The sequence below is a fragment of the Chionomys nivalis genome, chromosome X (genome assembly GCF_950005125.1).
Source record: "Chionomys nivalis chromosome X, mChiNiv1.1, whole genome shotgun sequence".
Classification (NCBI taxonomy): Eukaryota; Metazoa; Chordata; class Mammalia; order Rodentia; family Cricetidae; genus Chionomys; species Chionomys nivalis.
Genome location: NC_080112.1, coordinates 135,243,318 through 135,260,958, shown reverse-complemented (window position 1 = coordinate 135,260,958; position 17,641 = coordinate 135,243,318). Strand labels below are relative to the sequence as shown.

At 42.9% G+C, this 17,641-nt stretch overlaps 1 protein-coding gene across 8 annotated transcripts in view; it reads left to right on the top strand.

Moving 5' to 3' along the window:
- Sh3kbp1 (SH3 domain containing kinase binding protein 1) overlaps nucleotides 1-17,641 on the top strand; it is a 341,909-nt gene that overhangs the window by 249,000 nt on the left and 75,268 nt on the right. For all 8 annotated transcript variants that reach the window (XM_057759526.1, XM_057759524.1, XM_057759523.1 and 5 more), the window contains one exon: nucleotides 293-387. In XM_057759526.1, coding sequence (XP_057615509.1) covers nucleotides 293-387 — 95 coding nt within the window. The remainder of the gene's footprint in view (nucleotides 1-292; nucleotides 388-17,641) is intronic.

Genomic DNA, 17,641 nt, shown 5'->3' with positions numbered 1-17,641 from the left:
AGATGGTACACGTCTACTTTCTCAGGATGAAAGATGCCATGTGGCCTTTCTACCCGAGAAAAGCAAATTGGCCCATGGTATTCATGGTGTTCTGTGACTCGTGAGGGTAAAATGCAGAGACAAATATGCATGAGCCCACCATAAGCTTTTGGAGCAGAACCCCTTCTTTATGCCTCAGTAGTATCCTTTAAGCATCCCTTTTTCTTGAGGTTGTTGTGACAGGGAACCTCTCCATCTAAGTCTGTTCATTGGATGAAGCCCCTTAAAGGTTGTATTTTCTTCTTTCTTACAGCCAAGGATTACTGCAAAGTAATATTTCCATATGAGGCACAGAATGATGACGAACTGACAATCAAGGAAGGAGATATAGTGACTCTCATCAATAAGGTAAACAAAGACTCTCTCCCACTTTCTAAGCTGTAAAGTGCTTTGTAGTAGCTAGAGACGATAAGCATTCATTTTAGCCATTTTGTTTTGTTTTGAGACAGGGCCTTGTTAGATAGCCCAAGCTGGTCTTGAACTCGCCACCCTTCTGCCTTAGTCTCCCAAGTGCTGGAATCATAGACATGCTCCATCATGCCTGGCTTGCTTTGTTTTATGGTTTCAAACATGTGAGAAATATTTACATTTTTCTTTCTGTTCAGGTTATCCTAGAAAACAAGACAACTTGAGAACCCAGTAGGTCTCTGTCTAGCTCAGGGCCAGCTGCACACACCTACATGACCCTGAAGAGGAGTCTGTTCTGGAAGGCAGCCTACTTAGCTGCAGCTTCTGCCCTCTACAGTGGCCAGGCTGAAAGCCCTGTGTCATCAAGAACCCAAGGAGGGGCTCTTAAAAGGCTGGTCATGCCTCACAAGCAGCAAAACCTTAAAGAATGTTTGCTATTCAGATCAAAGGCAGGGAGAGTGCCGGAATGAATTTTGCTTGTCTTGTTTGGACTATAAAGGTTGGATGATTTTATTATCACTCCAGCCAGAGCCGCGTGAAATGCTGGCGAGCTATAAAGTCTGTGTGAAGCAAAGCAGTTTGCGAAGGTCTTGACCACACAGCATTTTTCCTTTTATGTAATGCCACTCACCACGCAGGTAGCTAAAAGTCAGATTAGTCAAGTGCTTCCTAGAACAAACAGCATTCTTTTCTGAAGTATAAGGATTTTATGATGGTTGAGTGCAATGAGAAGCCAGGCAACCTTTAAGATGCAGAAAGTAGTTTTATTCTTGTGTCCAGGCGAGTGGCTGGAAACATGGTTATTTTCTACATGCCAGGATGACTTAGACATCTCCACAGTCACCTGAGCTCTTATGGGACAGGGAAGTATTGTCAGTCTAAAAGATGCATGATACAGGAAGGGGAACAGGGAATGTTAGTTGGGCAAAGGCCCCGTGGCTCTTACCAAGAAGGGGGGGACTGCTATGGTGTCGCCTATTTTTACCTCTAGATGCTAGTGTAGAAAGTGCTCCAGATATTAAGCTTACCAACTATCTAGTGATTGTTGGGTGTTTTTTTTTGGGGGGGGGGAGACTGTTGACCCTCTCATGCTTCATGGACTCAATGAGTGTAGAACAGCGCTACAACTATACAAACACCTTTCTGGAATAGTCAGCTATTCCCTCCTCTAAGAATGTCCATCTTTTTTACCTGTGAGCTCTTCTCCCCCTAACTTAGTTCAGTGTAACTCCGTGGGTGTTGAATGTGGCAGGAGGAAAGAATAGGAAGGAACAATGCTCTTGTTGCTCCTTTCTGCAAGAAGCGGTTCTCTTTTCTCCCCACCCTCCCCTCCTCCTAAGGAGGCAGCTCTCTTCTGCTAAGTGCATTTCCTATTTTTAATCAGACCTTTAGCCAAACAAGTGGGATAAGCAAGTTGTTAAATGGGTGCGAAGCATAATGCAAATGCTTTAATAATTAGCACTGATAATTGGTTTTAGCCGTGCAGGGAAGGAATAGAGCACTTTCCCCTTATGCTGACAGAATAGGGAATTAAGAAACTGCCATTCTTTGTAGTGGGGAATGGACTCACTGTCTTTGTTTCTGTTTTGTTCCTGGAGGCGGGGGCAGCCTCTTTTTATTGAAACCCGGTGTGTTAGTGACATTTATGAAGATTTGAGAAAAGGAAATAGCACCATGATTTCTCTTTTACCTGGAGATGGCGATTTTCCCCTTTAAGAACATACCCTCCAGTCCTTGCCACTTGAATACGTTCTGTGCATAAGGAATACTCGCATTCGTTTCTTGATTTTGTCCTATATGTTGCAGTTTAGGATCCAGTCTCATAAAAGGAATCTGATTTGGGGAAGGGAGAGCTTGGTCTGAAAAGCAACCTCAACAAGTCCCAGCCATTCAGTGGGTACCCATGAACAGAAAAATGTGACAGGCTACTTTTTAAAAAAATTATTATTTATTTATTTTTATTCTTTTTTAATTAAAATTTCCACCTGCTCCCTGTTTCCCATTTCCCTCCCCCTCCTCCCACATATTGCCCTTCCCCCACTCCCCTCCCCCATCCCCACTCCTCTTCTCCTCCCCCCACTCCATTCCCCCTCCCTCTCGATACTGAAGAGCAGTCCAAATTCCCTGCCCTGCGGGAAGACCAAGGTCCTCCCACTTCTATCTAGGTCCAGGAAGGTGAGCATCCAAACAGGCTAAGCTCCCACAAAGCCTGTTCATGTATTAGGATTGAAACCTAGTGCCATTGTCCTTGGCTTCTCATCAGCCTTCATTGTCCTCCATGTTCAGAGAGTCCAGTTTCAACCCATGCTTATTCAGTCCCAGTCCAGCTGGCCTTGGTGGGCTCCCAATAGATCAGTTCCACTGTCACAGTAGGTGGGTGCACCCCTCGTGGTCCTGACTTCCTTGCTCATGTTCTCCCTCCTTCTGCTCCTCATTTGGACCTTAAGAGCTCAGACCGTTGCTCCAAATTGAGTCTCTGACAGGCTACTTTTAAGAGTGTCCTCTGAGGGCTGCACCCCGTTTCTCTGGTTTCAAATGTCGAGACACTTGGAAGTGGTTTGCAGATATAATGTGATGCTGCCATTTCCCCTATGCGCATTTGTTCTCTAGGCCAAGAATCCACACACTATTTAGACAATTGGTCCCTAATTCCACCCCCTCCCAAGCTTCCTTCCACTCAACTTCCTGAGCATGCAAATGAGCCCAGGCTTGCTTTACTGGCCTGATGAACACTCTGAGTCTCCTCCTTGGATTCTGAGAAGTGCCCTGAGGTGGTGAACATGGAGGGGTGCTTTCTCCTGCCCCATCTACCCAACTGCTTCATCCTTAGCATCCCAGCATCTTCTTCTTGACACCCCACAACAGTGTTTAATTTGTGATCCCTGTGCACCAACCAAAGTCTTCAATAACTTTCTTTCTTTTGCGGTAAAATTCAGTCTGGGGATATGCTACTTCTTCCCTCAGATATTTTGGCTTTGGAATATGTAACTTTTCTGAGGGACCTACCATATGTCTCCATTTGACTCGTATGTCCTCATGGGACTGACCTTGAGCATGCACATTCCTGTAGGGATGCTGACTACCCACTGAATTGTTTTCTTTAAAAATATATATTTAGGCCGGGCGGTGGTGGCGCACGCCTTTAATCCCAGCACTTGGGAGGCAGAGGCAGGCGGATCTCTGTGAGTTCGAGACCAGCCTGGTCTACAAGAGCTAGTTCCAGGACAGGCTCCAAAACCACAGAGAAACCCTGTCTCGAAAAACCAAAAAAAAAAAAATATATATATATATATATATATATATAATATATATATATATTTAGTGTATAGATGCTTGTGTTTACACATATGTTGACGTGTTGTGTTCTTTTTTGCAATTTTGTTTCCTTTTATTTATTTATTTGAAAAAGAAAACAAACTATCTTTTTATCATTATACATACCAATCCAAGTTTCCACTCCCTCTCCTCTTCCCATTCTCTCCACATACCCTCCCCTCCATCCAATCCTCAGAGAGGCTAAGGCACATTGCTTTGGGAAAGGTCCAAGGCCCTCCCTGCTATATCTAGGCTGAGCAAGGTATCCATCCAGAGAAAATGGGTTCCCAAAAAGCCAGTACATGCAGTAGGGATAAATCCTGGTGCCACTGCCAGTGGCCCTCAGTCTGCCCCAGCCATGCAACTGTCAACCACATTCAGAGGGACTAGTTTGGTCCTATGCTTGTTCCTTCCCAGTCTGGCTGGAGTTTCTGAATGCCCATTAGGTCAGGTAGACTGTTTCAGTGGATGTACCCATCATGGTCTTGACCTCTTTGCTCATATTCTCATTCCTCCTGTTCTTCAACTGGACCTTGGGAGCTCAGTCCAGTGCTCTGATGCAGGTGTCTGCCTCTGTTTCCATCAATTGCTGGATGAAGTTTCTAGAGTGATATTTAAGATCACTATTTAAGATCATCAGTTTATCTTACCTATATTATGAGCTTGTCATTTTATTCATATTATTTTATATGATCTGCTGAGAAAGCAGGACTCTTAGTATCATCTACTGATACAGACTTCATTTTCATTGTCATAAAATCTCTGCCAACCTTGACCTTGAGAGTGGCGTGTTAAGATAATGAGTCCTGTATGCTTCCAGCTCAGAGAAGCCAAGGTTTGAGTTCCAGCATCACGGTTTCTGGTGATGTATATTTGGGCATGTGAACTGATCTCTCCGAGCCTTAGTTTCCTCAGCTGTAAGCAAGGGTCAGAAAGCTGACGTCACAGGCCTACTGTGACTGTTAAGGTATTGTGCATGAGGCATGTCTTAGCAGTGAATCTGCTGTGCTAACAGTAATTCTAGCTATTGTCAGCTTCCATTCTGGCTTTTCCTTTTGAAACTTTAGCAAAAGGGATTGTAGGCTCTGGGTTTGGTCCCTCTTTGCTGTTAGGGATGAATACAAGGATGACATTAAGTGGGTAAAGGTGTTTTTAAAAATCCACCTGCAATAGTTAAGAATCAGTGGGTGAGATTTTAGCAAGATGAAAGAAAAATATGCTGCTTTTTTGTCTGCTGAAAGTAGGAAAAATGGTGTTGAGTCTGAAAAAAAAACCTACTGATATTGTAGAAAAATTCTTACCTCTTCTTTTAAGTTGATGAGTCATCCAGATTCATTTGGATGATTATAAGCTATCCTAAAATGGATAGGTTCATCACCACTGGCTAAATATGTGTTTGGATACACCTGTACCTGTTTATTCTGTATATAAGTTGAGGTAAAAGAGCTGAAGTACTATTTTTACATTTCAGTGTTATTCGCTGTTTGAGTCTCCACTGTCCCCACACGCTGGAGATCTTTCCTTTGCCTGTCAGCTGAGATGATTTCCGTTGCCCTGCTTTCTGTGCCCTGCCAGGAGTCACAGAGCAGGCTCTGGCCTCCTTTTCCACTCTAGGTTGTCATTTGTGTGACTTTCTAGAAAATGAGTCAGACACCTTTAGTGGGTGTCTGTGAGCCCTCTGTGGTTCTTGAAATAAGGTGCAGAGATCTGAACTATTTGTGTGTCCCTGGAAACGAGTATGAGATGTTGCAACCCAATTTGTTTTTATTTAGAAAGAAGACTTATGGATTTGGGAACATTTCTACTTGTGCAGAACACACCTGTAGTTTTTTTTATTTCTAGTCTCTCAAAAATAGCTCCTGCGTCTGTGTTTCTGCCGCCTCCATCCCACTTTCCTGATCGACATTCTGTGTTCAGGAAGGTTTCGAAGCCTCTGGGTGTGGTTTCTGGTTGATTTTTTTTTTTTAATCCTTTTTTTATTTATTTAGAGACGGGCTCTCACATAGCACCAGCTAGCCTTAACCTCACTGTGCAGATGAGGCTGTCCTTGAATTCCTGGTCCCCTCCCTTTGTCTCCAGAGTTCTGGGGTTACAGGCATGTGCCACAACACTGAGCCCTGGGTTTCTAGCAGAGAAACTCTCTAGAGAAGGACTAAGGGCAGCTTTGGAGAAAGTTTCTGGCTCCACAGTGAGGGCAGCTACTACTGGGGCGTGCGCTTGCTGTGACTAGCGCCCACTGAGGGCAGAACGAACGCAGCTGGAACAATGGGCCTATTCTCACAGTGCTGCCCGCCCTGAGTATAGGAGGAAGGGTTGCTGCTGACTCCTTAGCAAGCAATGCTCATAAAACAATTTCCGTGGATAACCTCTCCCCCTGTCATTGTTCATTGTTCAAAACCTGTTTAAAAACATTAAAATCGGTGTTTAGGAATGTAATACTGTTGGCCAGAGAGTGGTGCGGATGGCAGGAAGGGGCTATTGATGCTCATGGAGAAAGCTAGTGGATATACCCTAAAGAGGAAGGGGGCCTATGGAACTACATAAGGTAGTCCCTGGCACTGCTACCTGCAGGAGTATGGCAGTGCTTCCTGGAATCATAAGAGTTATCTTTGGATACCCACCGGCAGCAATTTTAATTTGCACACTGTCTTCTTCCCTTTATGATTCTCATCTATTCATTCATTGCAGTACATCTGTGATGTGCCGGGAGCTGTTTTAGGCAATAGGGTTACAGCGGTGAATACAAGTGACAGACTTGCAGGTTTGTGTTTTCATACTTCAAGTATTTGGAGCTAGACATACCGTGGAGGTGGAGACGATTAAATAATACTAACCCACCTAGTATCTTTCAATACTTCAACATGTCTCCATGTTTCTCTTCTTTCTCAGGCAATGCTTGCTTGAACATTAACACTCACCAGATGTGCCTGCAGCCCACAGCCTCCCAGTTCAGAATTCTGGGCAGACACTAGCAAAATTCCCTCAGCACCCTTCCTTTCTCCTCAGGGGTCTATCCAAAGCTCAGCATCTTGCCTTATCCTCATGGTGGGCCTGGGAGTCACACAGGGCCACAAGAGTTCTTTGCTGATCACAGATGAAGAGAAGAGACCCAGAGCATAGAGGAATTGGGACAAGCATGTCTTCTGAGTCCCCGTTGAATGTTCTAGGGATGTGGGGGTAAGCCAGGGTGGTAACTCTGGATCGAGTTCATCTCCTGTGGGACTATAAGATGTTTGTGGTAGATGCAGCTCAGCCAGTCTCGGGGATGACTATTATTCAGTCATTGAGAGTAATCCAGTGTTGCTTGATATCCAGAGCTAGCATCTGCAGTTCCCTTTTTAATTAATGGTATTATTGTTGCTAATGTTTCTGACCTATTTGAATCTATCACTTTCCAGCTAGCTGGTCAAAAGGAAAGGCTGCACCAGCCATGACTAATGTGAATTATTTAAAAAGTATTATTTTTTATTTGTTCCTTGAGAGTTTAATATAATGTTTTGATCATACTCACCCCCACAACTCTTCACCGCCTGACCCAAGTTTGTGTCATTTTTTTTTAAATTGAGCTATACATTTTTCTCCACTCCTCTTTCTTCCTCCCCTCTCCCATTCTGCCCTCTCCTGTGACTCCTACGCTCCCAAATTACTCAGGAGAGCTTGTCTTTTCTACTTCCCATGTACATTAGATCCGTGTATTTCGCTCTTAGGGTCCTCTTTGCTGTCTGTGTTCTCTGGGGTTATGAATTATAGGCTGTTTTTTCTTTGCTTTATGTCTAAAAGTTACTTATGAGTGAGTACATATTATATTTATCTTTCTGGGTCTGGGTTACCTCACTCAATATGATTTTTTCTAGATTCATCCGTTTGCCTGCAAATTTCAAGATGTCATTTTTTTTTTTTTTTACTAATGTGTAGTAAGTACTCCATTGTATAAATGTACCACATTTTCCTTATCCATTCTCCAGTGGAGGGGCATTTAGGTTGCTTCCAGGTTCTGGCTATGACAAACAATGCTGTTATGACCATAATCGAGCACATGTCCTTGTTGTATGATTGAGCATCCTTTGGGTATATACCCAAAAGTGGTAGTGCTGGATCTTGAGGTAGGTTGTTTCCTAATTTTCTGAGAAATTGCCATACTGATTTCCAAAGCGACTATACAGGTTTGTATTCCCACTAGCAATGCAGGAGTGTTTCCCTTATCCCATATTCTGACATGTTTAAGATAGAATATAAAACTTCTAGAATACACACACACACACACACACCTATTACTGTAGAAGTATCTAAAGCACACACAGAGAGACAGAGACAGATAGAATTGAGTTACCCTATAACAGCATAGCAATGTCCTTACTAGATATCAGAGGTAACAAATAAAAAGCCCAGTGCTAGATATGAGTTATCAGTTTTTTAGAGACAGGGCCTTACATAGCCTAGGCTGACATCAAACTCATTATATAGACAAAGTTGCCCTTGTTGCTCCTGTTACTACCTCCTAAGCATGTAACACCATACTTGGTTCACATGTAACTGGGGATGAAACCCAGGGCCTTGTGGATGCTAGGCAAGCACTCTAATAACTGTGTCACATCCCCAGTCCCTAATGTCAATTATTTCTGTGTGTGAAGCATACCTTCCATTTGCTGTCTTCTGCTTTCTTCCCATATGGAGTGTATTTGGGTGGGATCTTTTCTTCTAGGTCTGGGGATTGCTTAGCTCTCTGTTTTGCTGTTACCATTACACAAAAGAAAGACTAGAGGCTTGATCTCCTTTCTAAGTCCTTCAATGATGACATGTTCGAAGGTTTTAATGCCTAGTTTTCCCTTCCTCCACACTTAGTCATTAACTCATTAGTTACCTGAAATGTCTATGTACAGGAAAGATCTTTTCAGGCCTCCTTGCTTCCTACAAGAAGTTTGTTTCCACAAACACTTGGGTATCTCGGGGAAAGATCTTTAGCTTGATATAAAAAAAAAAGCCACTCAACTAAATAGATTGCTGGCCTTGACCCTGTCTCTTAGAATTGCTGAAGCTTTTAGCAGAGCTAAAATGTTGGGATTAAAGGAGGTTCCACGGGTGAGAAGTAAATTAGCAGGTGTCACCCTGAAGATGATGACATGCTGACAGCCCCATTAGAAGGACATGTTTTATGAGCAAACGAGAACACTAAGCACAGGTCTGGGATCATCTGGGTTTGCACATATTTGAAAACTGTCAGTGTCCAGCAAATGATTCATTTATATTAGAGAATTGTTTTATTATATAAGGTCCATCTTGTTAGAGTATGTATGCCCTTATTTGAGACACAAGTCACAATGTATGTATCCCTCAGAGCATTGGAAACCCAAAGGAATATTGCTTGTTGCTGTTTTCCTCTTTAAAGTGGGTAGGATGCTGGGCTGGATAAGAAGAATCATGATTCCCTAATTGCATTGGATAGAAACTCTTCCTCGCTGTGCCTTCTTGCCCTCTCAGATGCAAGATTTTAAATGAGATGAAGATGTAAGGGCTTGTGGATGGAAAGGTCTTCCCTTTGGTTTACTAATAGCCAGGAAACAGTGCCACCCAAAATTAGGGTGACTCTTAATAGGGTTCCTTGTTTTGTATGGTGGTAGATGAGTTTACGGATGGCGCAAACTCTCAGGTTCATATGCCTTTACTAATTAGATGAAACTGTCTAAAGGGACCCTCTGATTATTTGTTCAATCTGATTGTCATACTCCAAAGTGCTACTCTTAAGTTGCAAGACATCAGCAATCCTTGCAACATCATCCTGAAACACAGCTTCTGGTTTCTATTTCTGTTTTTAAATTTATATATATATATATATATATATATATATATATATATATATATATATATATATATATGTTCATGTGAGTGTGTGTATGGTATGTGTGTGTGTGTGCATGTGCATGCCCACATGTGCTCACCCACAGAGAGCAGAAAAGGGTGTTCAAGCCTCTAGAGCTGGAGTTACAGGTACTTGTGAGCTGCCTAATTTGGTGCTGGGAACTGAACTCCCGTCCTCCGCAAGAGTCGGAAGCACTCTTAACTACCTAGCCATCTCTCTAGTCCAGACTGCAATTATTCTCATCACTTTTTTTTATATTTTAAAATTACATTTATTTATTATTTGCATACAGGGGCATGAGTCTGCCTCAGTTTGAGTGTGGAGGTCAGAGGACAACTTGAAGGAGTCAGTTCTTTCCTTCTACCATGCGGGTTCCAGGAATCATACCCAGGTCATCAAATGTTGCAGCGAGTTCTTTACACACTGTGCCCACTAAGCCATTTTGCTGGACTTTTCCCTACTATGTTCTACTAGCTACAGTACAACCTTGGATGTGTTCCTTATCTCTCCTTGCCTCAGTTTCTATATCTGTGAATCATGGACAAAAATAGCACTTACCTCCATGGTATTGCAAAGAGCAAATAAATGAAAGCAGCTATTGTGGTTTGAATATATCCTTCAAAGTTCGTGTGTTAAAAACTTAGTTTCCAGTGCAACAGTCGAGAGATGGGACTTTAAAGATGTGATGGGGTGGGAGGACCCTGCCTTGGGCTTATGCTAATGCTGTTATTGTGGGGATGGGTTCATTATTGCCAGAGTAGGTTCCTGATAAACGGAAGAGTTCAGGCTCCTCCCTTTCTTTTGCCCATGCTTTTTTGCCTTTCCATCTTCTATCCTCTGATAATGATGCAAGATGCAGGCCCTTCAGATTTGGTCTCCGCTCATTTGCCTGTAAGGCCTAAATCTGTTCTTTGTAATTTCTCCAGTGTCAGACATTCTATTACAGCAGTACAAGACAGACTAACACAATAGGCAAAGCACTTAGAAAGCCTGGCCAATAGTAACTGCTGGATAAATGTTAGAAGCTATTATTTCCTGATGATAAATTGCTAAATGTAATGCTGCATCCGTGTATTTTGAGGGCATTTAAGTGATGTTCTGAAAGATGGTGCTAATTTAGTCTCCACACAGGAGTGTGTGCAAATGTCTCCCAATCTTTGTCATCCCTGGATATTACCATTCTTTTTGTTCTCTGCTAATATCTTTTAACCTCTGCTAATTTGCACTCTAAAAATTATTACCGAGTTTGAAATCTTTGTACATCATTTTCCAATTGATTTTTAGAAAATACTCTATATGCATGCCATTAACCTGTCATTTTTGTATTATAAATATTTCTTCTCAGTTTATGACTCATGGAGATATTTAAGTAAAAGTCATTAAAATAAATATCTTTTAGAACTCACAATTTCCTCATTTTATAGTTAACTGTATAGTGAAGTAAAATTTATCATTTTAAGGAGAATTTTACTTAAGGCTTTTCTGCTTGGAGTCCTAGGTGGAGAGAATAGCTGACGATTAAATGCCTTCCTTTTCTGCTTTCCTTGGGGCTTTCAGAGGTTCTATTTAAAGCTTCGACACTTTTGGTATTTCTTATATTGGCATTTAGAGAGCCCCTGGGATTCTGTGTGGATTCTTACAAGGATCCTCCTGTCCTAGACAAGGGCTTGGCAAACTTCTATAAAGGGCCAGAATCAAGTATTTTTAGGCTTTGTGGGCCATGCAGTCTCTTCGGCAAGTGCTACTCTGACATTGTAGAGGGAAAACAGTCACAGAGGTAAATGAGTGTGTTTGGTTGAGTTCCAATAAAGCTTTATGGACATTTAAATTTGAATACCATGTAATTTTCATATTCGTTGAAAATTTATTCTTCTTTTAAAAATAATTTAAAAATGTAAAAACTATTCTTAGCTTTTGACCCATAGGCTGTACTTTACTGACCTCTGAAACAGAGTATCTGGAAGGAGACCCATGAAAATCCAGCCAGTTGCTGGGTCGTGATGGCTCATGCCTTTAATCCCAGCACCGAGGAGGCAGAGACAGGTCGATCTCTGTGAGTTCGAGGGCAGCCTGGTCTACAGAGCAAGTTCCAGGACAGCTAGGGCTATACAGAGAAACCCTGTCTTGAAAAACCAGACAAAAAGAAAATCCAGCCAATTCGTTTTCAATAGAAATGAGACACTTTGAAGAGCTGAAATCTTAGGCTGGAAAGGTGGCTCAGTGGGGGAAAGGCACCTGCCTCCAAGCCTCACAGCCTAAGTTTGATCCCTGGGACTCACATTGGAAGCAGGGAACCAACTCTTACGAGTAGTCCTCTGACTGCCACATTCGTGATTGGTATGCTACACGCGCTCACACACACACACACACACATATACACACACACTACATTCATTTAAATCTTTTCAAATAATGGTGTTGGCATGAGCAAAACATGAACTTTAATCTAAACCTAATATGCTATGCAAAAATTAACTCAAAATAGACCTAAACCTATGTGTAAAATGCAAAACATGGTTATTCATGGAAGTATAGAAGAGTTGTTAATAGTCTACACATATAAACACAGATAAATTAGATTTCAGCAAAATTGAACACGTTAGTTTTTCCAAGACATTGTTAAGTAAATATTGTTTGTGGATCTCATTGTATTCTAGAGACATCTGAGTCACAATGCTCTCACCTAGTTGTTGCCCAGGATAAATTACATAAGTTTCAAGGCCTTGGTTTTATCTTACGCGTTCCTGGAATTTCCTGGTAATATAAAGTCGTGGGTCTCCTACATTGCTCCTGCTCCTGTGCCCTTTCTCCCCCATGCTAGGTAGATGCTGCCATACTCCTCTGCTCTAAGGTAGGCCCAGCAGAGGGCTCATTGTACTGACCTAAAGACTAAATCAGCTAAATGTAGATTAAAAGACTGCACACAATTTTTCAGGCCAGCAAATAAGCTTTCCAAATAGAGAGCAAAAAAGCTTGAAAGTACTGTAGGTTGGTCCCAGTGGAGAGTGATGGCAGAAGGCAGCAATTTCCTACTGGCTACTGCAGCTGTCTTGGTGGTTCTTGACCTTCAGAATGAGCATGCCTGTGCCCTTTCTCCTGTTCCTTCCCAGTCCTTGTCTGTATGAGTATCAACACGTCTTTCCAATTTAGTGTCTTCTTTCCATGTCCCTGAGGTGGTAGAATAGCTAAGAAAATCTCTCGAAATGCAAGGAAAGGTGCTCTCGGAATAGCACCGCCTTATCAGTGTGGCAAAATGAGTTTCTGCCACGTCCACCGTCCTTTAATGGAAGGAAGACATGCAGAGGCCATGCATTTCTCTAAGTAAAAATGAAAGCTCAGCACCAGGATCCACGTCCTTGAGAAGTAAACCGCGCTTAGCCTTGTGTTGTGGCTGAAGCAAAGATGCCATTGGAAGTAGCTTTAATTATTTGCTATGACACGGTCATCTCCATGTAGATTACCCAGCAAATAGGAAATGAAGAGTCGTTTTGGAGACTTTCTATTACATAAGTTCGAGTATTGGATTATGTTTAAATGGGTAAGAAGAAATGTGAAAGTGTCCCCTGAAGGATTTGAATTTTCTAAATGACTTGCTCACATGCCATCATACACAGTTTATGTTGTTCTCCATGCTTCAAGTCAGTTTACAAGGACATGGGAAAGACCTGTCTGTATTGTATTGTTTCCACGTGAGCATTGGCTTTTGAAGTTGCCTTGTGGAGGGAGAAGGTATTTTCGTCGTTTATTTTTAAGAAAGACTAAAGCATAGACATTTTTTAGAATACTTAAGATTATGTGTTCATCAGATGAAGTAAAAAAATTATGTATATTTGTTACTGTCAGGTCCCAAAGAAACCTGGGACAAGTCTCACTCAATACTTGTGGCTCCTCCCAGCACTCCTCACCCAACCCCGTACCCTAAACCTCTCTAGCCCAGACGCTAGGCTTCCATTACCTTTCCCCAACTTCTGATCCCTAGGGAACTCAGCCATTTTTTCTCTTCTCTTCCTCTCTCACTCCACTCACCACCATGGATGGCCATGTCCAGTCTGCTGACCATGTTCAGTCTGGACCCTTCCAGATGCCTCTGGCTGTTTTCTCTCTCGTTCCTGTAATAAACCCTTCCCATTAACCATACCTAGAAGCAGCTATGTCCGTATTTCATTCAGTTATAGTCCAACTATACAGGCAAGCTATACACTCCAACTATACTGACAGCTCCTGGAAGTACCCAGTAAGAGTGGTGACCCTGGAGTTGGGCCAACAGGACAGTCTCTGGTGGATGCTGGTCTCTGAAGAGGCTCTAGGCAGAAGTACCTTTTAGAAAAGAGGGAAGGCAGCTGTCATCACAGAGGTCTTTGGGGCCTTAGCTCTTCTTCATCCTGGCCTGTGACTCTTCATGCCTATGGGAACTTCTGGTCATTCCATGGCAGTGGTTCTCAACCTGTGAGACATAGCCACTTTTGGAGCCAGATGACCCTTTCACGGGATCACCTAAGACCATCGGAAAACACAGACATTTACATTAGGATTCATAACAGTAGCAAAATTGCAATTATGAAGTAGCAACAAAAATAATGTTGTGGGTGAGGATCACCATACCATGAGGAACTGTATTAAGGGGCCACACCATTAGGGAGATTGAGAAGCACTGCTCTATGGGGGCTAAGATTCGAAAGGTTGGGCCTCTTATCTTCTCTCTTAGGTAGGATTCCTGGACTCAAAGGTTAACATCTTTAGCATTTCCCAATCAGGTGCTGCCAACAGGTACAGAAGGTGGTCAGCTGAGCCTGCCAGGGTGTATTCAAGGGCTCTGGGTGGCTGGAACTTCCCTTCCTCCAGCCCCAGATGATGGTTTCCAACAACCTTTGGCCTCCAGCACTGTGTTACAAAAACAGTATCGTTTTATATGTGCGCATGACCAGGAAAAAGTTGAGCGGTGCATTTATTTTCTTATATAAAGATGTATAATGGAGGCTCTATTTTAGCTTAGAGAATACTTCACCTTTGTTAGAAAGCAGGAGAGGAAAATCTAGAATAGTTAGACTCTCTGTACGTATCTTCGTTCAGATAATCCTCCCCAAGGACTCCTTATGGGAATCCGACCTTGAAACAGCTCTGATTTGGAAGGATAAAGCTTAAAGTTCAGTTATACCTCGAATACAGCTAATTCACTCAACGAAAGAAGCAGTCTTTTTAAGAGAATATAACTTCTGGTGGTATCAACAACAGAGCAAAGGGTGTTACATAGGCCTACTCCCTTGCTGTAGGGAACTCTGAAGTTTAACAAAATACAGAGCAGCTGTGTAGAGGCATTGGGCAGTACATGTTAGAAGGACATGGTCTTGGAGAGAAGGGAAGGGAAGCATTAAAGTGACTTTTTGCCTGGGGTGTTTTATAACTTACAGCCTGGGGCAGTGCCCAAAGAACTCTTGGCAGGATAGCGGACAAGAAAATGGAAGGCAGGCTAAGGAGACGGCTCAAATTTGCCAAAGGCAGCAGTGTAGAGAGAGGGGAGACATAAGGAGTTCCAGAAATCTGTGGGAGGCTCCCTTTGAGTCTTGGCCAAATATTATACTACGTATCACCACACCCAAGTCCTCATTCATTCGACTGCACAGGAAACAAGGACGCGGAGGGCTATGAGCAGAGTAGACATCAGCTCACCAGTGCTGGGAGATATCACAGTTCTGGTTATGCATGGTAGAAAAATGAGGGCCGCTGCACACCTCTGGCATCCAGGTGAGAACCAAGACTATCCAGGCGTAGTACTACCCTATGCTATTCTAACAAAACTCCAAAACCAAGCTCTGGCTGGTCCCGCTGATCAGTATGTAAGTGTCCCACCATAACAAAAGTCAGCATTCTCTCCAGGGAGGTAAGAAAACCCAGGCTCTTTTGAGAACCCGCGATCATAAATAATTCACCATGTGAAGAAGCGGCTTCGGTTTGGGTAGCTTGGAAAAGATGTGGCAGCATTTCTAAGTTCAGCTTTCAGACATCAGCACGTGCTAATGGCATCTTGATTTTGATTTGCTATTCATTTAGCGATGCAATATGTAAAATGAAAAAAATGGTCATTAGTACAGAAAAGTATATGGCTTATTGCCTAATAAGAAGGCCAGGAGTTTTTAGAAGTAGATGGGCTTCCTAGAACCACAGAGCAGTGAATGGCTTATTTACCCTTTCACATGTTACTGTTTGACTGCACCATTTTCGTGGATAGGGCTATTTCTTGTGTCTCTGGGCCCCACTTCCCAATGCTGGTCTGCAAGCATTTCTTCTGCCACGGGGACAGCATATAGTTCTCTTTTCTCCTTGCCACCTCATGAACCATGCTGTCAACGGGCCTGCTTTGGGAACTGACTTCTGGGCTCAGAGAATTCTGGGCAACAGTCTCAGCCATCCAGCAGAAGTGCATCTCTTGGGAAACAGGTAGAAGCAGAGTCAAGTTGTTCCGGGCTTCAGCTTCCCCCAAGCTTTTCTGCAGCCCTTTCCCAAGCACCATGCGGAAGACACTCATGAGTAAATATTAGACAGTAATTCTCTATTGTGCATGGATGCTGAGCGTGTGGAGCTCTCCTCAGGGCACTCCAAGGCGCACTTACCAGCCGTATTGAAAGTAATCAGCACTGTTTCTCCTCCTCACATCATACCCCAGCCACCTGAGATGCCCGCTAAAGCAGCCTTGCTGGATCATTTGTAGAAAATCAGTGCTAGGGAGCTTGCTGACCTCTAGAAGGCTTGAATAGAGTCAGTCTTCTCTTTGATTTGGGCGTGGTGGTGAATCCATTCTTACCTTTGCATTTGGGGGATTGACAAATGATTTCCTAAGCTGCATGCTTCCCTTTGTACTCCATCAAGACATTTATGATTCCCGAGGAAATGTGATCCCATTTTTTGAGGGCGCTTTTGAGTTTTTCCTGTAGCTACAGATAATTTAAAATTAAGTATATGTGAAGCTTAGCTTACGGAACTACCCTATTCCTATTTAACTTGCTCTCACTTCTGCTGTTTGAAAATGGAAGCGTGCACGTGTTTAGGGCTTTGATAATCTGTCAGGGAACTCATTCTTAGAGAAAACTGATGTCCCTGCCCTCGGCAGCCATTGCCTGTGACTCTTCATCTAGGAAAGGCCTTGTAAAATTTCTCCCATCAACATTGGCATGTTAATTGGTGTTATTATTGTGCAGGTGTTGCTTAGACAATCATATCATATTGTTGAAATTTTATGGATGCAACTTCCCTTGTTCTATCAAAAATACGCTAGCTCACAGCAGGCATGACCTCTGGCTCTGACAGTAATCTTTCTGATTACTCTTTTGCAATGTTCCTTGAGCCTTGGGTATAGGGATGTGTTGTACACACACCAATAAGCTGTGTAGGTGTATATATGCACACATACATATGCAGCAATAATTTCAAAAGAAAAGGAGTGGGGGCACAAGAGGAGTTGGAAGGAGAGACAAGAGTCAGAATGGTATCAATACAGTTCTCATGTATGAAATTCTCAAAAATTAAGAACTTAAAATTTAACAAAATGACAATTATAACAAGTTTCACCCACCCAACTATTTATCCATTTAGCCAGAGTCAGTATATGTTATCCACTCTGTTGTGGTTTTGGTGGCGGAGGGGTGAAGACAGATCTTTGCTTTAAAAACAGTTTGCCCATACTGAGACCTGGAAGCACGCCCCGGAGCAGCAGTCCGGTGGCCTGAGGAGCTCTCAGAGGCAGTGGGTACAGACTCGCCCCATCGTTTTAAAATGTGAATTGGAGCCGGGCGGTGGTGGCGCACGCCTTTAATCCCAGCACTCGGGAGGCAGAGGCAGGCGGATCTCTGTAAGTTCGAGGCCAGCCTGGTCTACAAAGGGAGTTCCAGGAAAGGCTCCAAAGCTACAGAGAAACCCTGTCTCGAAAAACCAAAAAAAAAAAAAAAAAAAAAAATGTGAATTGGCATTTTTTAATCCCTAAACAAGAAGGATACTTCTCAGCTTGCCTTTGGAATTCCCCAGGAGCTT